Source organism: Schistocerca piceifrons, chromosome 1, assembly GCF_021461385.2.
Source record: "Schistocerca piceifrons isolate TAMUIC-IGC-003096 chromosome 1, iqSchPice1.1, whole genome shotgun sequence".
NCBI classification, from domain to species: domain Eukaryota; kingdom Metazoa; phylum Arthropoda; class Insecta; order Orthoptera; family Acrididae; genus Schistocerca; species Schistocerca piceifrons.
Window position 1 is genome coordinate 718389798 of NC_060138.1, and position 24103 is coordinate 718413900.

The 24103-nt window shown below is 38.8% G+C and overlaps 1 protein-coding gene across 13 annotated transcripts in view; it reads left to right on the top strand.

Moving 5' to 3' along the window:
* LOC124711044 (C-Jun-amino-terminal kinase-interacting protein 4) overlaps positions 1 to 24103 on the top strand; it is a 265595-nt gene that overhangs the window by 158903 nt on the left and 82589 nt on the right. For 10 of the 13 annotated variants that reach the window (XM_047241003.1, XM_047241012.1, XM_047240972.1 and 7 more), the window contains 3 exons: positions 10053 to 10067; positions 15137 to 15250; positions 23703 to 23885. In XM_047241003.1, coding sequence (XP_047096959.1) covers positions 10053 to 10067; positions 15137 to 15250; positions 23703 to 23885 — 312 coding nt within the window. The remainder of the gene's footprint in view (positions 1 to 10052; positions 10068 to 15136; positions 15251 to 23702; positions 23886 to 24103) is intronic. The other 3 variants (XM_047240974.1, XM_047241027.1, XM_047241021.1) reach the window with 1 other exon arrangement.

Genomic DNA, 24103 nt, shown 5'->3' on the forward strand with positions numbered 1-24103 from the left:
ATTGGTATGAACCTGCTAATTCACTCACTGCAGCTAAAGTAGGAATGGGCTACATTTAAGCCCAAAGGGAAGTCATTTAAATTGGCAAGTAGCTCTTCTTTGTATGATGCTTGCTTCATTTGTGATCATTGATTATGGTTGCTGCACTACAGAAACTTCACTAGGTCTCTGATGTCTGGATGGAGAAAACCTGCCAAAAAGGCCTAGGTAATATCTGCTATGATGGCAAAACGTTGCATTCTAAAATTCTTGAATACTGCGGTTACTTCGGCACAAAGGTTAGCCCTGCTTCCAGGATGACATTAAGTCAGGGGCAGATTTCTTCATGTAAAGTTGTCGAATATGACTCGCCACGTGATCCTTCCCTCTCTCTTTTTCATCACTATTTGATAAGGCAAATGAAAGGTGTTGACTGAAAATTTTGCTTTGGAGCCAGAATGAAATATTCATTTCAGATGTGATTTGACATCTGTGTCTCTTATTTGGAATTGAAGATGTCATTCTTCTCTAGATGCCTCTGCAAAGTGGGAAGCATTTTTCATCATCAAAGATATTACTTGGAAGAATGACTGTTAATTTTGGTGGAAGACACATTACCCTTCACAGATCCCCGATAGAATAGGAAGCGTGAACTTCCCAAAGAACTGCTGAATCTTTCTCAGTGATTGGTCAGTCCTGATAGCCAGGTATTCCTATTGTCTTTAAATCCCAGAAGTTTCAGGCTGTGTTGACAAGTGCTTGAATAAATGGCAGGTTTATGAGGATAGCAGCAGCTTGATTTACAAAATCCTTGGGTGGTTTCTGCTAAGGATCCATCCAAATTTTGAAGGGGGTCCTTAACAATTTTAAAGTCATCAGTTCCAATTAGTAGCTCTATGGGAAGATCATTGTATCCCTCTGTGGGATCAGCCAATTGTAAATTAATAATGTGTTGCCTTGTGAAATCTTGAGATACTAACAGAATGTCTAAAAAATGAGTGAAAATTCACAAATGCTGTAACTGAAACATGAGAATTGTTCCATATGCTTCTCAGCGTCACGTGGCCTAAACAACAAGTGTGTGACATAGTGCATAAAGACTCAAATTCCAGTTGTAAATTGCCAATCAGTGATCTGCCGATGAAGCTAGATTTGCTGCCACTATCTAAAATGCAGTGTGTAAGTCTTACACCTATAGACCCTGTAAAATACACACTGAAGATAAGTAAATCCTGAACATCCGGTATTCACATTGCCTACTGAACTGTGTTTGGTAGGAGTAATCGATGAAGTAAAATGTTATTGCACACTGATTTTTGATGGGCTTTTCTTGCAAAAGAGGCATTGTGCTTTTCCTTTCTTTCTACAATCCTTTTCTGTGTGACCCTGGTCGAGGTAAAGAAAGCACATATTGCTACATCTCAAACTCTTGAAGCTCACATGAATAACCTTCACTTTCTTGCTGTCTTGTCCCCGTGACCAAGGTGTTCACAAAATGCACAAAAGACATCTACCTTCTGTACGGGCTTGCATGCTGCACATACTGACTTAGGTCGAACGTTGAGGGCCACTGTATATGGTACAATGTTAATCTGCAACTTTCCCCACAAACCTTTCGATATGTCAGTGCCCCTTCTTCCTCTTCTGACAGGAATTTCATCAGTTAAAGGATGTTCCCTTCTGACAATTATTTAATTATTCAGCATCTAAATATGTCGTACAAGAAAGTATGAAGTATTTTTGGAATTGAAGTGTGACTAGTAAGTCTCTACATTCTCTCCTAGTGCCTGTAGAGCTTGAATGCACTTATTGTGTTCAATAACTGTTAAGGGATTCTGGAGAGTCATATGTTATAGGGGTGACATCTTCCAGATAGTCAAGATGTGCCTGGATAATTCTGTTTGTAACACCATAATATGCACATAAAATTTTCTTGGTTTGTTCGTAAGCAGCTGCAGTTGCAGCAGTGCCTTGTACCAAACTCTTGAATTCCCCGTCCAGGTAAATATATGTTTGGTGACAGTTGACAAGTTCGGGTCTGCATCAACAGAGGATTCAAACTATTCCCAAAAAATGTCTGTTCCTCAGTGTCACTGGAAAATGGCTCTGACTTGATCAGTGGTGTTTGAACACTGTGACTATAGAACTGCGTGAAAAACCCTCTGAAGTCATCCTGCCAGTCGTGGCAACTAGATGTCTTCCCTCAGTATTATATTTGGCCTTCAATTCACATGCTTCAGAGTTTGTATAGTCTTCACATGTAAGACATCTGTGTCATCAATTCAGTCATGGATAGTGTCATCCAAGGTCATTAAACTAGCCAAAGTTCCTGCAAACAACTGCTAATATATTCTATCTCATTTTTGGGTGTGGAGTCATCAAAAAATGTATTTGATTACTGAAGTGTGTAGCATTGGAATGCTGTGTTCCTTGTTTAGATTTTAACTTGGAAAGACAATTTATGCTATGCACTTGTTATGTAATCAAATCATTCTTCTACACACTATTTAAATATTATTCTATCAGCTAGTTTACAAGCAGTAAGCTAGATGAAAATAAGCTGAAGGCCACAATATGTAGATGACTGAGCTGGGAGCATGCACTGTATGTTATGCATGAAGAAATTCCTCCTTGTAGTTACTCAGAATTGATGTGGGAGTCCTCTTGAACTATTGTAGCTGCCCTATAGGTTCAAAAAGTCCTCATCCATGTTGCTTGTTTCCTGTTTTGGCGCCAGAAAATGTGTGGGAACAATTAGAAAATATTTTAACTTAAAGTAACGTACTACTTTATTTACCCAGAATGTACAGGGTTATTACAAATGATTGAAGCGATTTCACAGCTCTACAATAACTTTATTATTTGAGATATTTTCACAATGCTTTGCACACACATACAAAAACTCAAAAAGTTTTTTTAGGCATTCACAAATGTTCGATATGTGCCCCTTTAGTGATTCGGCAGACATCAAGCCGATAATAAAGTTCCTCCCACACTCGGTGCAGCATGTCCCCATCAATGAGTTTGAAAGCTTCGTTGATGCGAGCTCGCAGTTCTGGCACGTTTCTTGGTAGAGGAGGTTTAAACACTGAATCTTTCACATAACCCCACAGAAAGAAATCACATGGGGTTAAGTCGGGAGAGCGTGGAGGCCATGACATGAATCGCTGATCATGATCTCCGCCACGACCGATCCATCAGTTTTCCAATCTCCTGTTTAAGGAATGCCGAACATCATGATGGAAGTGCAGTGGAGCACCATCCTGTTGAAAGATGAAGTCTGCGCTGTCGGTCTCCAGTTGTGACATGAGCCAATTTTCCAGCATGTCCAGATACACGTGTCCTGTAACGTTTTTTTCGCAGAAGAAAAAGGGGCCGTAAACTTTAAACCATGAGATTGCACAAAACACGTTAACTTTTGGTGAATTGCGAATTTGCTGCATGAATGCGTGAGGATTCTCTACCACCCAGATTCGCACATTGTGTCTGTTCACTTCACCATTAATAAAAAAATGTTGCTTCATCACTGAAAACAAGTTTCGCATTGAACGCATCCTCTTCCATGAGCTGTTGCAACCGTGCCGAAAATTCAAAGTGTTTGACTTTGTCATCGGGTGTCAGGGCTTGTAGCAATTGTAAACGGTAAGGCTTCTGCGTTAGCCTTTTCTGTAAGATTTTCCAAACCGTCGGCTGTGGTACGTTTAGCTCCCTGATTGCTTTATTCGTCGACTTCTGCGGGCTACGCATGAAACTTGCCCGCACGCGTTCAACCGTTTCTTCGCTCACTACAGGCCGACCCGTTGATTTCCCCTTACAGAGGCATGCAGGAGCTTTAAACTGCGCATACCATCGCTGAATGGAGTTAGCAGTTGGTGTATCTTTGTTGAACTTTGTCCTGAAGTGTCGTTGCACTGACTGGTGTGAGTGCATTTCAAGCACGACATACGCTTTCTCGGCTCCTGTCGCCATTTTGTCTCACTGGCGGCAGAAATCTGAAGTGCGGCTTCAGCCGAACAAAACTTTGAGTTTTTTCTACATATCTGTAGTGTGTCGTGACCATATGTCAATGAATGGAGCTACAGTGAATTTATGAAATCGCTTCAATCATTTGTAATAGCCCTGTATATATCATGGTGATTAAATGACATCTGTCATTAACAAAGCTGAGACACCGTATAATTAAGAAATTTTATTTAGCAGTTCCCCACACAGAGATGAGAGACAGGCGTAATATCCTCAGACAGGAAGAGAGTGCTATAATTCTTGTACAGTAGCGAGGAAGGTACTGACTGGTATGAGTTCTACCAACCATCAGTTTAATAAGTCTTGGCTGCAAGGTAACAGCACAAACATCTGCAGAATAGTGGGATAACTAGTAAAAGCCAACGTGGAGAAAGACTGATTTGAGTTCTGAAAAATTTTCGAAGCAATATTGACCTTATAAATAGCCTATGAAGATAGGCTGAAGAAAGACAAATACACTATTTTAAATTCTGGAGGCATCAGTAATAAAATGCAGGGAGTGAAGCTTACATACACTTTATACAGAAAGCAGAATACAGTTGCAAAAATCAGGGACGATATGATAGTGTTGAATAGGCAGTGAAATGGGTTGCTGCTGAACTCCCATATTATCCAGTTTTTACATGCAGCAAGTAGTAGTAAAGGAAACCAAGAAGAAATCTGGAATAAAGAATTAAAATTCGGGAAGAGCGGAATGAAAACTTTGGGGTGTGCTGATAACTATGTACTTCTGTCACAGGTGGTAAAGGACTTTGAAAATCATATAAATGGAATTATTAGTGTCTTGAAAATATGGTATAAGATTAACGTATATATGAGTGATAGAGCTCAATAAAATTCAATCTGATAATTCTGAAGGAATTAGATTAGGAAATTGGACACTAAAAAGTAATAGATGTTTTGTCATATGGGGCAGCAAGTTAGCGGACAGGGGTAGAAATGAAGAGGGTATAAAATGCAAACTGCCAGTAACAAGAACAGCTTTTGTAAAAAAGAGAAATATGTTTACATGGAATACACATTTTAAGTATTAGGAAGCTTTTCAGAAAGTATTTGTCACTAGTGTGGCCTTATATGGAAGTCAAACCTGTGTGATAAATACGAGATGAAATCCAAAATTTTCAGGACTGGTACCGCCATCTGGAAAGTAGGAGTAGTAGATCTTTGCACTGCTGGGTGGTAAGAGCTGCATATCTGATGAGTCAGTGTGCGGAGTGGCCATTCAACTGGGAGGACGTGTTGCATGTCCACAGTAATTTCCATAATACTCTGCGTTTGGTGTGTGGCGATTTTACGATGGATCCGCGAACAGAACAGTGCGTGTGTATCAAATTCTGTGTGAATCTTTGGAGAAGTGCTATGGAGATCCTTGCAATGATTCAAGTGTTTGGGGGATAAAGCAATAATTGTCCCATTGGAAGAGCCAGGGCTCTCCAAGACCCAAAAAAGCGAGGGCAGGTGAACAGCAAAGTGAAAAGCGTGATCATCATTTTCTTTCTTACCAAGGGAACCAAACAGTGAATTCTGCGTACTACTGTGGCGTTTTGCGATGGCTCCATGAAAACGTGCGGCGACGACGGCCCGAACTTTGGCATCGAGGGAACTGGCAGCTGCATCACAACAACGCACCCTGTCACACGTCCTTGCTCACCAAGACCTTTTTGGCAAAAAACAACATGGCAGTTGTACCCCACCCAACATACTCATCAGATCTGGCACCTTACGACTTCGAACCATTCCCAAAACTGAAACTCAAGTTGAAAGGATGTCAGTTTGACACTGTAGAGAGGATTCAAGAAGCATCGCTGGTGGTGATAAACACCCTCAAGAACAGGACTTCCAGAGAATGTTTGACCAGTGGCGGAAGTGCTGGGACTGGTGTGTACGTGCGGATGGGAACTACTTTGAGGGTGATGGTGACCATTAGTCCAAAGGTAAGGTTTTCAACTTATGGCAGCACCAGTCCCGAAAATTTTGGCTAGCACCTTGTAGTGTGACAAGAGATGAATAGAAATTTTAATAAGAAAAATGCTGGAGATTTATTCAATAGATTGTGTAACTAACGGACAGTTTAGTGAATTGACTAATGGAAGGGGACAAGTTGAAAGAACACATCCAGAAACATCAAGGAATAGCTACTGGGGGGGGGGGGGTTCAGAACTGCATCAAACTAGAACAAGACAACAATAACAATGTGGACCAAATTACTGAAAACACATACAATTAAAAATGTGCTTTTCTTGGAGATTGTTTGAGAAGGTCTGCACAACAGCTGGCATGCTTGCTCTGCTGTCCACCCAGTGTAATGAGCCAGTCACCGGCTGCAGTCCTTTGCATCGCACATTATCCCCATGTGAATTGCCTAACCTTTCAACAGTGGGTGCAGATATTTTGTGATATTTCAAAATCAAACAACCCACTACATTAAACCCAGATAGTTCACAATGAAAAATAGAAGCCACTGTGAGTTCACTTTTGATGCTTGCCAGATCACACATTGCTAACATAGTGAACCTCGCTTCCAACTTGGGAGAAAATCCATATCCATTTCTAATCAAAAGAAAATGCATGTGTGCAGTATACTGGTCTCCACATGTGCGGAGTGAACCATTCGGACACCTGTCCCATCTCACAAATGGTTTAAGATATCGCATCAAGTCCCTGTAAAAATGATAGCACCCTAAGAAGGAGTACCCAGTCATAACCTTTTCAGTGGAACAGTGGAACCAGCCAAGTAACAGTCAACATTTATCAGTGAAGGCTGAAGTACCCCCTGCCTCCTAAACTTACATTATTGTTTTAATATAAAAATTAAGTTCTATACCCAAAATGAAAATTGTATAGTCTCTAGAGGAGTCTGTTTTTGTTTGTTACTTATAATAAATTAATAAAGATAATGGATTTTGATGTCATTGAAATTTAAAATCCAGGCCGACAGAATATAATATGGTTGTTCAGAATGAGAGAAAGTAAATGTTCTTAAAAATGTTTGACAATTTTCATATTAGTCAGAAAATGCAATCGTAGTTCAACTGAAAATGAAAAGTGTAGGATAATAATGGCTAATAAAATGAGACATGCTGAATGTCTTGTTACACTGGGAAAAGTAAGAAAAAGTTTGTTACAGAACAGAATAATACTCACTAAGTAGGATGAGGAAGGAATGAAAACTCAGTGAACCAGTGGCTGAGGACTTGCAAGAGGACAAGTACATCTCTGAAGTGTGAAGGAAATTCTACTTTGTTCTTTGATAAATTTCCAGAATGAGATAAAATAATATGTATATTTACAGATGCAGATCACAAACATTTTTCTAAGTTACTAGCTGTTTCAGAGCATGTACTCCTCCACCTCTCTGGAGTTCATAATTTTCCAATACCAGTGCTAAGGCTTACTGAGTTTGTTGTAGAACTTCCATGGCTGACATCTTCTCTTCATGACACTAATATCTCATTGATTTGGTGCCACCTTGTAAGCCATTGTTTAAACACTGTTTGTGAAAAATTCCACTAAATAATATTGAAATTCTAATGTGAATACATTACTTTCGTTGCTACTGTCCAGTGATTTCAGACCGCGAACCAGCAGACATAGCATTTCCATTGAAACTGACCATTGTTGAGTGAAGTTATGAAACATCTCAATGTGACTGAGAAGTCTAGCTTTCACGTGTCATCTAGCAGGTGAAGAATTTGTCAGCAAGCCAATTGATGATGATTATTTGGGAAATTGTCACAGAAGTGGTGAATATCATGAAGTAAGTGGTGATGAACTCAGTGTTGCTGTTTGGAGAATTTTGATGGAACAGGTTAGCTTGCATTTGTAGCTAGATTGTGCACAAATACGATTTTGGTGCATGAATTGCTGAAGAATTTGACAGGAGCTGTGTGAAACAAAAGAGCTGTCATGTCTGCAGAAATACAAAATGAAATTAAAATGAAGAAATATGATGTATGTGCTTTCCTGAGAGACACTGGTGTGATAATATTAGCATACAATGTAAGAGGTAGTTTTTTATGGTGAGCACGTAGAGCAAATAATATTTTTAGTGCAAAAAGTGAAAAACTGACAGTTGCTGTGACAGATAGGAGAAGAGAGGACTATTGACAGAGCTAGTTGTTCCATTTCTAATGTGATTTTGTCCAGTAACAGTTGAAGTTGGAAGGAATGAATAATAAATAGTTTTATATTGTGCAAGCAGTGCAGGAAGACAAGGCAGTTGACATTTTACACACATCCAGTACAGAAAGACACTTTGTGAGGAGCTTTTTAGTAAAGTTTGGAGCAACATTCTGAGAAATGAAACAACTCTGTTTTCTCGTCATGATGTCAAAATAATGTACACTGTGCAGTGGTGAGGAGATGCCAGACATGTACAGAAAAATGTGTTTTACTTAAAGACATGCTCTTTAAATCCAATCCTTCATCCAGTGGCTACTTTGAAAGATATAAAAACTTTTCAGCAATAGGAATAACAAAATATTTGCAACAAAACTTTGCAGCAATAGAAATAACAAAATATTTGCAAGAAAGCAGTTTCCTTCACTAAAAAAAAACAAAACTCCAGGCATGTGTAAGTGATCACAACTAGTAGAGCACGTGATGCTACAAGAAGTGTAACACTAGAAGCAAAAAAGGTTAACTTTATAATAAAAGATAGTAACACTGAATTTTATTTTATTTTCCTTCTGTGGCAATCGGTGCCATTACTAAGAATAGAAGACAGACGCAGTTATTTTGTCAGAGTGATGAAGAACTGGAAGTTCATTTTCCTCAAAAATGTCATTATCAGTGCAGAAGATACCAAAAAAACCAAAACAGAGCTTTTAAAACCAGTGAGTAATTAGTAAGTGGAAATATAAATTTTTGTTTGAAATCTCTGTTCTATAATTTTTAGTCATTGCTTTGTGTTCAACAAAAATACAACATTGAACTGTTTTGGATTCTGTTTTAGACTGTAAGTCATGCTATACTTGGCTGAGCGAACCGCTTCACTGGTTGGAGAAAGAGCAAGTTTGTTAGTTTGTAGAAACTGGTTCAAGGCAACAAGTCTTACACAAAAAGGTCACATCAGATCCCTCGTTAATGAAAATGGAACAAATCAAAATGATAAATAAATTCAACCAGTATTCTGTTGTTACATGATGGAGCTAACTATTGACAGGATAAATTGGGAAGGTGGGTTTTGTTAGTGAAAGCAACGACCAGTAAATTTATTTTGTCATTAGAGGACAGAGTTGAACACTGCATCTGATGTACACTTTTCTGGAATGAGTAGTATGTACAAGTGGCAGTACATAATGAGCTTTCACAGTACATAATGAGCTTTAAGTACATTGTAAAAACTCAATTCTAACATACATTATCTTGAAGTTTATAAAAATAAATGGGGTTTAAATTTAGGTTATGCCTGACTTCTCTTGAGAATTTCCCAGTTGTCATTTATTTGTATCATTCATACAGGATTGTAATATAAAATAGGACATAACCCTAAACTGATTTTATTGTATAAGCTTGTGTAATGAAACATTCAAAAGGTAGCTCCCCACAAAATTAACCTAATTACAGAATGGAATACTATAATACTGTTGAACTCATGAGGCATTGTCTCACATTTTATATTGTAAAGTACTAACACAAGTAAAAGATCATCATACTATTGTATCTTTATTTCCATTTTAATTTTGACTTTTAGGATTCAGTGCTTCTATCATTAGGACCTCATTGTAAGATCAATGCATTCATGCTGCAAGAATGTAAGATTAAAGCACACATATGGCAGTGTTCTTATTAGCTTTTCTCTTAGTAATTTCTGTTTAATTATTTCATTATTGCTTTCACTTTAGACAATGCAAATGTTTTAGAAAATAATACAGAAAACTAAATTCACAAAATTTGTCAAGTACAGACTTACCTATATGATAATATTTGAGTATCAGTAAAATGCAAAAATTATACGAGGCTGACTTTTCTCAACTAGTGCTAATGTCTGGTTGTATTGTTCTATGCTTCCTCTGGATGTCGCAACATTGCTCTGTGCACTTGCGTAGCAGTGTTTCCTGGAGGTAGTAAGCACATTTATAGTTTATTCCCTCATTCTTTTTTTAAGTGCCCTTGTTTAGTGTAACAATTTAGTTTCCTAAATTCAGTGTTAACAGCCTTTCAGTATCACTTGTTACTCATGATTTAAAAAGAAACTATATATGTTGCTTTTTATTTAGAATAACCATTTGGACTTTTAGCAGTTGTTTATGTATGATACTTTTAAAATGATATAAGTATGTGCATCTTGCATTACAAATGAGTGTCTTTGTAGTTTGCTTTGTTGTTTGAAAGCTTTACAAACCTGTAGGGAGATAGAGTTTTTGTCAAATACTGTCCATCCATGAACAGCTTAAAAAATGAAATACCATTTTGGGATGCAGTAGATCACTACAATCTGGATGCCTTTTCACATTGTTATATAGTAGTGTGGCTTGTTATCGACACATCTGTGTATTCATTATTGTAGACTGTTTTTTACTATCTCTCTCTCTCTCTCTCTCTCTCTCTCTCTCTAATATTGAGGATACAGTTTTGTATATTGGAAGTTGTGGAAGTCACTTTTTTAGGTTCAAAAATTAAAAGGTAGACATACAGTTTGTAGATAACATCAAAAGTATCCGGACACACCCAAAAACACATTTTTGATATTAGTTGCATTGTGCTGCCACTTACTGCCAGGTAGTCCATATCAGTGACATCAGTAGTCATTAGACATTGTGGGAGATCAGAATGGGGCACTCTGCGAAACTCGTGGACTTTGAATGTGGTCACATGATTGGCTGTCACTTGTGTCATACATCCATACGCGGGATTTCCACACTCCTAAACATCCCTAGCTCCACTGTTTCCAATGTGATAGTGAAAGGAAACGTGAATGGACACGTACAGCACAAAAGCATACAAGCCGACCTCGTCTGTTGATGACAGGGACCGCCTTCAGTTGAAGAGGGTCGTAATGTGTAATAGGCAGACATCTATCCAGACATCACACAGGAATTCCAAACTGCATCAAGATCCATTGGAAGTACTATGACAGCTAGGCGGGAGGTGTGAAAACTTGGATTTCATGGTCGAGCAGCTGCTCATAAACCACACATCACGCTGGTAAATGCCAAACGGTGCCTCGTTTGGTGTAGGGAGCATAAACATTGGACGATTGAACGGTGGAAAAATGTTGTGTGGAGTGACAAATCACAGTACACAATGTGGCGATCTGATGGCAAGGTGTGGGTATGGCGAATGCCCGGTGAATGACATCTGCCAGCAATAAAATTCAGAGGTGGTGGTGTTATGGTGTGGTTGTGTTTATAATGGAGGGGCCTTGCGCCCCTTGTTGTTTTGCTTGGCATTATCACAGCACAGGCCTACATTGATGTTTTAAGCACCTTCTTGCTTCCCACTGTTTAAGAGCAATTCAGGGATGGCGATTGCATCTTTCAGCATGATCGAGCACCTGTTCATAATGCATGACCTCTGGTGTAATTATTTCACAACAACAACAACAACAACATCTCTAATGGACTGGCCTGCACAGAGTCCTGACCTGAATCCCTTAGAACACCTTTGGAATGCCGACTTCATGCCAGTCCTCACCAACCGACATTGATACCTCTCCTCAGTGCAGCACTCCATGAAGAATGGGCTGCCGTTCCCCAAGAAACCTTCCAACACCTGATTGAACATATGCCTGCGGGAGTGGAAGGTGTCATCGAGGGTAAGGGTGGGCCAACACCACATTGAATTCCAGCATTATCGATGGTGGGCGCCACAAACTTGTAAGTCATTTTCACCCAGGTGTCCGGATACTTTTGATCACCTAGTGTAGTTATTACTTAATTTTAAAATTAAATTCCACAGTCTCCACTGAAACATTTAATTACAAAAATATAACTACAGTGGACAATAAGCCACTCAGTTTAATAAAAACAAAATGCATCTGACTACTCTTTTCATAGAAGTTGTACTAATATTTAAATCAAATTATATGGTTATAAGAATGTGTGATATTTCAGGAGACCCTTGAAAATAGATTAAATTTTTATGAATTGTTACCTTGCATTTCATTAATAAATACTTTTTTTACGTATAAAAACAAATACTTGGATATTCCAGCTTATCTTTCCACATTCTTGTTTCCTTTTTAATTAAACCATATTATAGTGGGCAAATTTAGTTCTGTTCTCTATCTTATCCTACATAGGTGTGAAGGGTAATAACATTAAAGACTTTTTTCTTATATTCCCAATCAAACTATCAGAATGAGCTCAGAATATAATGGATAGTCCACATTGATTAAGAATTCAGTGACACTCTGTTCAGGTTTGCTGTCTACTTTTTAAACCCACATTTATTACTTATTTCACTTACAGCTGAGGTGTCACTTTCTGAGCAATATAAAAATTCTATTCCCACTTCTACCTATTGCCATTGCCTTGTAGACGCCGTACAAAATCAGTTGACCTATATGATTTCTAACCCAAGGTGCCATTTTTAACGTACGAAATAACTTTTCTACTTACAACACGATCTGACTACACAAAAATTCATCCCAAAATTAAATTACACAAATTACTCAGATCTTGTGTTACCCACTTAATCTCAGGATATACGAAGCATTGTAGTTTGCAATACATTACAGCAAAGATGCTACAGAAGTTTGCCTTTTGCTTTATCCATTTCTTCTAGGGCTCAGACAATACACAACTTCCAACTTCTAATTAGGTCAAATTCAACAGTGCTTTTACCCACTTACAGTAATACATTTCACTGTAACTTCATACAAATTAAGCACTAATTATGGCCAAGTTCATTCAGGATTTGTATAATATTCTGTTAGCTTCGCTTCTCTCAGGTGCTGCGGCAGCCGGTTTTTTGCTGCCCATCAGGTACTGCCACCTCCATAGATGACCAGGTTGCAGTTTTTGTCTCTGCGTACTTTTATTAACCAGTTTCTGTTGCCTCTGATCAGTTTTGCTTGCTCCATGTTCTGAATGATGTGTTCGTTAACTTTTCATTATCATATGATGGCTGTTTCTCTGCCACCCGTTAGGAGAATGACTCCATGCTTCAAAAGCTCAACTTAAAACATTTTTGTAATGTTTCTCTGCTATCTCTTTATATTCATAGGAACTTCATGGGCACAACATTTTTATGCTCATTTTATAAGCCAGTGGTCATTTCTATTTTAATTTAATTTAGGGGTAATGGCATGTAGGTGTTCCTGGGCCACCACACGCAAATTCAAACTTTCCTCAATGAGCCACTAATTGTGAAGTACAAGGAACTTACAAGAAACAAAAGATAATTTCAGTTATGTCTATTTATTTGTAGTGAGCTGTACCTCTCTAAAACTTTTTGCAGTGACTGGATTTTTGTTAGGTTATTGCAGTTCGAAGAACTATATACATTGACAGTATTGAATTGAAATTTAACATTTAGGTATTAGAAGTTTTGGATGGCCTTTGTTATACTGTGTTGTATTTTGTTGCTGTCAGCCAATGAGCTGTAATAGGATTGTTTATACATATTGCTTTTTTATAGCCCCATAGTGGGAATTAATGTTTGGACTTTGATGGTTTATTTCCCTTCTATGCCAATGGTCTTTCATGCATCAACAAACTGAATAAATTCGGACAAAAAAAGAAATTATTTATCTTGAATGTCAGAGTTTGTCAGGGCATCAGGCAACACATGCTGCCAGACATAATATATTTAATGTTCAGAAAAAAACAAACAGTGGTTCAAATGGCTCTTAGCACTATGGGACTTAACATCTAAGGTCATCAGTCCCCAAAGAGTGGAAAGTCCAGGATGGAATAACAACAATATTATGAAAAAGTATAGATTTCTATTTACCATACAGAGGAGATGTTTAGTTGCAGACATGCTCAAAGAAAAGACTGCTTTAGATTTTAGCTTTCTGCCAAAAGGCCTTCTTCCAAAACAGAAAACATGCACACATTCACAGAAGCACAACTGGCACATGCATGACCACTGGCTCGAGCCACTGTGGCTGGAAGATGATGGGAGGGGGAGGGATACTTTCTACACAATTAACACATGTACTGGATTGGCCACAATCCTGAACAACCATACCTGTACTACTTCCTTAGGAGATATTATTGTCTGGATTCAAAGAAACTAAACTTTGGGAAGATGAGACTTAAGTGTTAATTTAAAAAAGAGAAATTGCAATATAACGTTAAAATTTTCATATCCAATTGTCTACTGCTGAAAGACATGCATACACTGCTGCACTAAAGCTAGTTTTGAACTTAATTTTTACTGAGAATACTAACACTGAATCGGTTAGGGCTCTAGCTCCATATGTTTCATTTTGTGAATGCTTAATGGCATGCATTGTGGCCAGAAATGCAGGTTTAACATTTCATCTTGTTGTAAAAGGAAAATTCTTCATGTAATTATTAAAACTTCCATGTCTTTGTGTTTCGCATTTGATAATTATCAAAAGACAAACATTTGCCTTGGCAGTGAAGTAGAAGTAACATTGTTTGCCAGTGATCTCATAAGCATGAAAATTTGCCACAATATTTGCAGAGTAATACTAATTTACCTTCACTGCATTATTAACTAAGGGGGAGGAGGAAGTTTTATTTAGTTTAATTCAGTAGCAAATAAGCTGAATTTGTTCAGATAAATTTTTTGCTGAGTAAAATACGTAAAATTTATTTCCTGGAAACAAAGAGGTACCTTGAATTTTATCATGGGTAACTCACAATATTGTTGAAGTGGCATCAACTAATTGTTTTTCTTAAATAATATGTCACTTACAGACAGTTGTTGTGATATAATTCCGAACAATATCAATAGAAACATATATGTAAAACTGTGGAACAACACAAAAAAATCTGCTTTCAGAAGCCAGTAAGCCTTACATGTAGTACTTCTCTGTAGATTACAAAGGAATAATTAGATCAGACATGTTCAATTTTGTCTTATCTGTACACTTTCTGATTGTTGAAATAAGCAGCAGCTAATTCAGATGATTTGTGATGTCATGTTTCTGAATCAGTAATATTTTTTTAAAAAAATGCTCATTTCATAATGTTTCGACTTTTTTCCCACCTAGGTACTGGAAAATTAGGATTCTCATTCGTCCGCATCACTGCTCTACTTATTTCATCTAGTCGGTTATGGATTGGTACTGGCAATGGCGTGATCATCTCTGTACCATTATCAGAAAGTACGTAGAATCCTTGAATATTTGTCATATGACTTACCAGTGTTTTAAACACTAAAAATTAAGTTGTATACACAGTAGGTTTCATAAGTTTTGCAACTAAGAAATACTTTAAAAAAAGTTGCCAGCTGCTGCACACAAAAAGGAGAGAAAAAGACATTAGCACAGCAAACTTCAGTGTAATAAATTTCAAATTTGCTTGAGCAATAGTGCCACTTATTCCTCATACAAAAAACTAGTTCCGAAACTTATTGAACCTGCTGTGTATGTTAAATGTTGCAACTTTTCCATAATATAATGTATGGCATCTACTTATTGAAGAGGTGGGAAATATCGTAATATGCTATTTTTTATCTTGCACTTGCATTGTGATGACATGCACACTCATATCTACTCACGCATCTATAATCCCTCTCCTTCCCTTCTCCTCCCCTTCTCCTCCCCCTTTTTTTGTTATTTGAAAGACAAGACTGAGTGGGAAGAGAAGCAAAAGAAGAATATAATGTAATACTTTCTGAGGCTAAAAATCATTTCAGTGTGTCAAGTCGTATTGTAGTTTATCATTGTTTCTTACCAAGAAGTTTCCCTTGTATTATTCTAAGTTATGTGCAGATACCTTAAAGACACTGTGTTCATTGCATAGCTTTTTTTGGACTGGCTGAAACTATGCCATAAACTATGTTGAATCTATTTAGCATAAGAATTCAAGTCATTGTCGGGTGTTGTTAGTCTATTGGAGTTTATTATAATCATCCCAAAGCAATTCACAGTAGTTGATGCTGGATAATGACTATTTGCTTCCATTCACTGAAAACAAAATGCATAAATGTAGCATGGACCACTTACTCAACTGTATGTGCTGAATAAAAGAATATGCTTACTGTCTTTTCCCTCACTTATTGCCAGGTCACTGATAAACAACATTAGAGAAAAAGTCCCAATATCCTACCCAGAGGCATGCCCTGAAATTACTTGTACAGCTCTCAACGATTCTCCAGCCAAGATAACATGGTGCATTCTTCCTGGCAAGAAATCGTCAATCCAGTCACAAATATAATTTGATTCTCCAATTGTTGGTATGGTACCGAACTGAATGGTTTTTAAAAGTAAAAAAAATCTAGAACTGCCTGATTGTCTTGATTCATGGTGTTCAGAATTGTCACATGACAAAATAAAAGTTGTGGTTTGCATCACAAGTCTTTTCGTAATTCATTCTGGTTGTAATTGATGAGGTCATTCTGTGTAAGATACCACATTATGTTTGTGCTCAGGGTATATTCTCAGAGTAGGTCAGTGCCCGCTGCTTCGCTCGCATAGACTGTATGGCCTGCAGAGCTTCTTTTTTTATTGAATTTTTGTGTTGTTCACAAATTGCAACATCATCTAAGCTTTATACACTAATCAAGGCCATATAAGCAAGGTCTTCCTTTGACGCACTTCTGACAAAAAAGTGATTCTGGTGGGTGGAGTCCAAAGTTTTTGTTAAGGACGCCTTTTGCGTTCTTGAGGAGGTATTCCCATAGCAGCTTTCAGCCCCCAATAAATGTTTCTTTATGTTTATCCAAGAAGTGAAATACCAATTTTCATAAGTTAAGCTTTAAATTTTTTTAATGTAATGAAATATTTTCTTAAAAATTTTCATCCCCTATTGCACTCCATTAGGAGTTGAATTTCCAGAAACATTGAACCGACAAGTCAAATACCAATTTTCATAGATGTAGCCTTAGAAATTCTTTAGTAGTTCCGTAGTAATTACTTATTTCCAAAACAACTTTCACCCACTATTTTATCCCCTTAGTAGTTGAATTTCCAAAAATGCTGAAGCAAGTATTTTTTATTTTCTGACTGAGGAACAAATACCAGTTTTTGTGATTCTAGCTTCAAAATTCCCTTAATGACAACACTTTCAAACAACCTTTCATCCCATATTTCAACCCCTTCAGAGTGGAATTTAGGACAATCCCTTCTTAAACAATGCCTAAGTATAAGATCCACACCCACTCCAAACTTCAAGTTTCTACCCTTAGCAGTTTGGGCTGGGTGATGATGAATCAGCAAATCAGTTTGTGACCCCCTTAGTAGTTGAATTTCCAAAAACGCCAAAACACTGACCAAGAAACCAAATACCAATTTTCGTAGGTCTAACTTCAAAATTGCGTTGATAGGAAATTAAAAAAACTGCATCCTCTATTTCACCCCCTTAGAGGTGGAATTTTGAAAAATCCCTTATTAATGATGCCTACAGTATAAGATCACACATTCTCCAAATGTCAAGTTTCTATCTTTAGCGGCTTGGGCTGGACGATGGTGAGTGAGTGAATCAGTCAGTCATGACATTGCCTTTTATATATATGAGATTCTGCAATAGATGAATGTTCAGTGATATTAGATGCCAGTGTTTGGATAATTTCTGCTACCCTTCTTCTAAGAGGATGAAGTCCTCACTTTCTTCAAACCACTAGGCACAATTAGTTATCTAAGAGACCTATGGTTTATTTTGGGTAAGAGAGGATGGATGGCTAACCTGGCTGTTAATTTTGTATATATCTGTTGTGGACTCAGTTGTGCTCTGAAGCCTTGTTCAGTTTTGGGATTTCATTTGTTTCTCAATGCCAATTGTATTGATACCTATATCACTCATCTTTGCAGTGGCATGAGAATTAAAATAGGATAATAGTGTTGCACCTTCCTGTTTAGAGTGTAATACAGTAACAACAGGAAACATGTAGGAGAGCAACGTCAACTTGCAGGCTTCAAAACAAGAATCCGGTTGTATCTATTTTTGGCAAGTCTCATATTTTGAAGTTAGCTTGGCCTGTCTCCATTCTGGTTGCTGTTCTTGCACATACAAGATTTTTCTTATTCTGGTGAACATACACAGGCATCTACACTCCTGGAAATTGAAATAAGAACACCGTGAATTCATTGTCCCAGGAAGGGGAAACTTTATTGACACATTCCTGGGGTCAGATACACCACATGATCACACGGACAGAACCACAGGCACATAGACACAGGCAACAGAGCATGCACAATGTCGGCACTAGTACAGTGTATATCCACCTTTCGCAGCAATGCAGGCTGCTATTCTCCCATGGAGACGATCGTAGAGATGCTGGATGTAGTCCTGTGGAACGGCTTGCCATGCCATTTCCACCTGGCGCCTCAGTTGGACCAGCGTTCGTGCTGGACGTGCAGACCGCGTGAGACGACGCTTCATCCAGTCCCAAACATGCTCAATGGGGGACAGATCCGGAGATCTTGCTGGCCAGGGTAGTTGACTTACACCTTCTAGAGCACGTTGGGTGGCACGGGATACATGCGGACGTGCATTGTCCTGTTGGAACAGCAAGTTCCCTTGCCGGTCTAGGAATGGTAGAACGATGGGTTCGATGACGGTTTGGATGTACCGTGCACTACTCAGTGTCCCCTCGACGATCGCCAGTGGTGTACGGCCAGTGTAGGAGATCGCTCCCCACACCATGATGCCGGGTGTTGGCCCTGTGTGCCTCGGTCGTATGCAGTCCTGATTGTGGCGCTCACCTGGACGGCGCCAAACACGCATACGACCATCATTGGCACCAAGGCAGAAGCGACTCTCATCGCTGAAGACGACACGTCTCCATTCGTCCCTCCATTCACGCCCGTCGCGACACCACTGGAGGTGGGCTGCACGATGTTGGGGCGTGAGCGGAAGACGGCCTAACGGTGTGCGGGACCGTAGCCCAGCTTCATGGAGACGGTTGCGAATGGTCCTCACCGATACCCCAGGAGCAACAGTGTCCCTAATTTGCTGGGAAGTGGCGGTGCGGTCCCCTACGGCACTGCGTAGGATCCTACGGTCTTGGCGTGCATCCGTGCGTCGCTGCGGTCCGGTCCCAGGTCGACGGGCACGTGCACCTTCCGCCGACCACTGGCGACAACATCGATGTACTGTGGAGACCTCACGCCCCACGTGTTGAGCAATTCGGCGGTACGTCCACCCGGCCTCCTGCATGCCCACTATACGCCCTCGCTCAAAGTCCGTCAACTGCACATACGGTTCACGTCCACGCTGTCGCGGCATGCTACCAGTGTTAAAGACTGCGATGGAGCTCCGTATGCCACGGCAAACTGGCTGACACTGACGGCGGCGGCGCACAAATGCTGCGCAGCTAGCGCCATTCGACGGCCAACACCGCGGTTCCTGGTGTGTCCGCTGTGCCGTGCGTGTGATCATTGCTTGTACAGCCCTCTCGCAGTGTCCGGAGCAAGTATGGTGGGTCTGACACACCGGTGTCAATGTGTTCTTTTTTCCATTTCCAGGAGTGTATCTACAACTGTGCCCAAAAAAAACTGGTATTTAGCAGTAGTAGTAGTAGTAGTAGTAGTAGTAGTAGTAGTAGTAGCAGCAGCAGCAGCAGCAGCAGCAGCAGCAGCAGCTTCATTCGTCTGTAGATCTCTTTTTACAAGGATATAGGACATGTTCTCTGAATTGTCACAAAGAACATTTTTTCTAATGAGATAAAATATGTTCACTTCTGTCTTAACACTGCTAAGAATTTTGTACACATCTTAAAATTTAGTCAAGGTTTCTATGCATTGCATAACAGTTTGCTCGGCCACATCTAATTGTTTTCTTTCTATTTATTCATTCTAATTATTTGACATCCTCATTTTCTGTTGTTTCATTTAGATTTTGGAATCAAGTCTGCTGTCTGTGTACTTATTTTCAGTGAGAAGTCTTGATTCATTCCAACCATACTGAGTTCATTAAACTTTTCTGTGATGTAAAATCTTATACTTGTCCACATTGAAAGCATGGCAACATTGTTAACAAAAAATCTAACCTAAAATCGCTATAGTAGCAGACATCAGTGTTCATAGTGGCACCACAAGTGCGAACATGAGATTATGATTAATATAGTTCAGGTGTGGCTCATAGTTTCCATACTGCAGAAGGCTGCAACATTGCTGATCGAAACTGACCTATGCCTCAGGCGATGCTACAGATCTGTTTGCCACCAAAACCAAGATTTCAGGGGGAGGAGGGGGGTGGGCAGTAATATCACACACTAGTGAAGCCAAACATTTACATACTGGGTCCCCTTTCTGTTTCATAATCAACTACTATACATCATCATTAGTTCTCTCCAAGATAAGAACTGTAGGTAGCTTATTTATCAGCTGACCTCAAATTTTCCAACACTTCACCACAAGAAATCGTTCTAAAACAAGCATTTTGTGGAGACAACTTTGCTGCGTGCTTAATGTTTTTGTATTTTCAATTCTAACCCTGAGATGTTTAGTGTTTTGTGTGCATTCAGTCCACAGCATTTATGAGTTTGAGATGATTCAGGATGTTTCCATGATGTCACAGGCCTTGTGCTGTGATTTATTGAAAGAAACAAAGCAAGCAACCACTATGTTGATTAAAGTATTTACTAGTTTTCGTATTTATACTTCAGATTACAAAAATACAGGGGTTGGATAAAAAAAATGAAAGCAACAAAAGTAAAACATACTACGTGCCTAATATTGTGTAGGAAACCCGTTGGCATTCGAAAGTGTGTCCAGTTGTCTCGGAATTAATAAATACAGGTCCTGTATGGTTTTCAGGGGAATCTTATACCATTCTGTGTGCAAAGTAGTGATAGGTTCAGGTAATGATGATAAAGGTAAATAATGATCATGCACCCTTCTCTCCAAAGCAGACAACAAAGGCTCAACAATCAGGCAACTTTTGTGGCCATAGGAGGTGTAACAATACGTCCTTGTGCTCACAAAACCAGTCTTGGACGGTGTGAGCTGTGTGAACAAGCGTTCTGTCTTCTTGGAACACAGCATCATCAAAGGGAACAAACATTGTACCATGGGATGGATTTTATCAGCCAAATTGTCACGTATTCCTTGGCAGTAATGTGAACATGCAGAGAAACTGAGGTCCATGGAATACTAGAATATTGCTGCCCAAATCATCTGTCATGCTTCACCCTTCGGATGCAAACTTGGCCTGAGGTTTGAAACAGTGTGAAACAGAACTCCTGTGACCAAATGACTTTTTCCTTTGGCACCACGTTTTCCTATTACAGGAATTTGCAGCACTGATGAATGGTTTTAGAATTCCAATGTACCCTTCAGTTTCTTGATTATGGAGTGCCCTTTGTGTTGCTTTAGTGCTGACAGGGTTTGCGATTTTGCAGTGACATTTGCAGCGACATTTGCTGATATAAATCTTCGATATGGTGCCTCTTGAAACATCAAACACTTCGACTCTCTTGGTTACGGGAGAAGCCACGATATGTGCACTACCAATTTGCCCGTGTTTGGATTCACTTAGCTTAGACATAGTGCGCTCGCAACTACATAGAAAACAGTTCTGAACATGACTGACATTTGCAGCATATAGAGGTACCGTTCATGCTCAAATACAACAGTGCACCTGCAGCTTGGGTAGAATCTGCATTTATGTTCAAGCATATATTTCTCTGGGTGTTAATGAATTTTTGTCCAAATGCTGTATGCAGTTTAAGTGGTACACCACATTAAAGGTCTCTCCAAAACATGTCATTTCTAGTATGGTTTGTTGTGCTAAAGTGTCAGAAAACATGGTGTTGATGGACCCATTTTTGAGCACTTCATTAATTAAGTAATTACAACAAAGGAATTGCTTCTTATCCTCTATTAATGCATGTTTCCTTATCTTAATTCATTTGCTTATAGATGAAATCAGATCATCTTATCTTCTTCACTATAGTTATGTATTACCATTTGATTCAAATTTGGACAATTCAATAATTTTTTCAAGCTCATGATCCAAATTTTTTACTGGTAATTGTACAATGAAATCAGTTGTGCTGTTTTCAGACTGAGTACGATGCAAGTTATTTGTATGAAAATAAAACTTAGACACAATGCATTCACAAAAAGAAACTTGTTATTAGAGGCAGCAGAAAATTTTTCGCGTGGTTATTCCCTCTGTTCCTACCTGGAACTTGGGCTACATGGTGATACTTACATTACGTACATTGCAGTGCACTCTAGCAAGAGATTTACAAACTTATTCCAACAGTGGGTAGAATTGTCAACACCATAAACAAAAAGTGTGTAAAATACAATCAAAATATTATACTGAGTGTGGATTAACTATGCATCAAAGTGTAATAGAGATGTACAGAGACAGGAGCTGTATATCAAAGTTTCAGCCATTCTGTTCATTCATTTTTGATGTAAGTAGAGGGAAATGAAAATCATATGGAAGGTGGTAGGACACCTCTAGGCTGAAAGTTCAGAGCCTTTGAGAGGTCCATAAGAGCTGTTCTCTGTAGAAGCATGTCCCAAGCATCTGCTACATTGTCCTAAGCATCTGCTACATAGAGGTTTATTGGCATTTCGAGTTGCAGCCTTTAAGTATAGCTACTATCTGTTTGAAAAACATTCACAGTATCAGTAGTTCCAGAAATGTTAATTATTGTTATTTGAGAAAGAAATACTGCAATGTGTCCTAATAATTTAATTTCTGTAGTACATTACTGGTATTGGGAAATGTATTTAGGGGTGGCTCCACCTCAGAGTCTATTCCCATGAACTGCACGTGATACTGTTGTTGAAGTTCCATTAAAGCAATTTTATTATCTACACTGACCTACAATGTTTGGATTTCACTTCTGTTGTGAACCCTGTAAGGCCAATCATACCACAGAAAGTCAACATGTGAATCAAATCAGTGTGAGATGGCAGGTGTGTAAAATAATGGATGTATGCAGGAAATTAAGAAAAATGGCCTGGTATGTGAACGACCTTTAGAAGAATTTGAGGAAAGGTGAGTAAAATGATCTCTGATAGACAACCAAACTCTGGTAAGGAACAACAATAGATGAAGCAAATTTCATTTCTGATGTTTACAGGGCCTCTCACTTTTGTGAGTTGAGGTTTTTCATTGTTAGCATTGTATCAAGAGGTTTGTGTGATCACCCAGTGCTTCCCCAATTTCCACGTCATAGATAAAACTGTGAAATTTGGCATTTAGTAAATTTAAGCACTGAAAATAGTGCCACAAGTGTTATATTGGGGGAGGGAACATTAAACTGGATGTTTGGCGTTGTGAGTTTTTGTTACTGTAAACCAAATGTCACTAACAAAATCTTTCTGAAACTGTTAATGGAAATTTTACAATACTGCCTGTTTGAGAGATGTAAACTTCAAAATAAAGTAATTCGCACAAATGTAAAAGAATTTTCTTGAAAATTTCAGTTAAGTGTTTCATATGTTAAGTATTCAGCCCAGTGAAATGTTCCTTGCTTGCTGATTGCCAAAAAATTGCCTTTGTATTATGAAGTGGCTAGTCTAATGTGAGAAGGGGCTAGTCTAATGTGAGAAGGGGAACCTGTGATACAAATCAATCTGTATAAAAGTGAAAACAATGTTTATAGATTGTTTTAGAGATAAAACATATTACCTTTAATTGTATTTGCAGGTTCTGGAGGCAGAAATATAGTTCAGGCTGTACACAGATGCCCAGGTGTGGGTGTAAGACTTTACACTGATAACAGCTGTAAGATAACGCCAGGCAGCTTTATCCCATATTGTTCGATGGCACAAGCTCAGTTGTCTTTCCATGGACACCGTGATGCGGTAAAATTTTTTGTTGCTGTACCTGGTGAGTGACTTCAACAAAAGTAATTATTTTGCCCTCTCTTTCATAATGTTGCATTTATATTAAAATTCTACAGAAGGAAATTTCCAAGCAGAAATTTCATAAATTTAAAAAGACACAGTTGAACATTCACCTCCAGAAGTTAAAAGTCCCAGTGCAGCTAACAGAAACATAAAAATAAATAGCAACAGTGCTCCTAATTTGGGGGGGGGGGGGGGGGG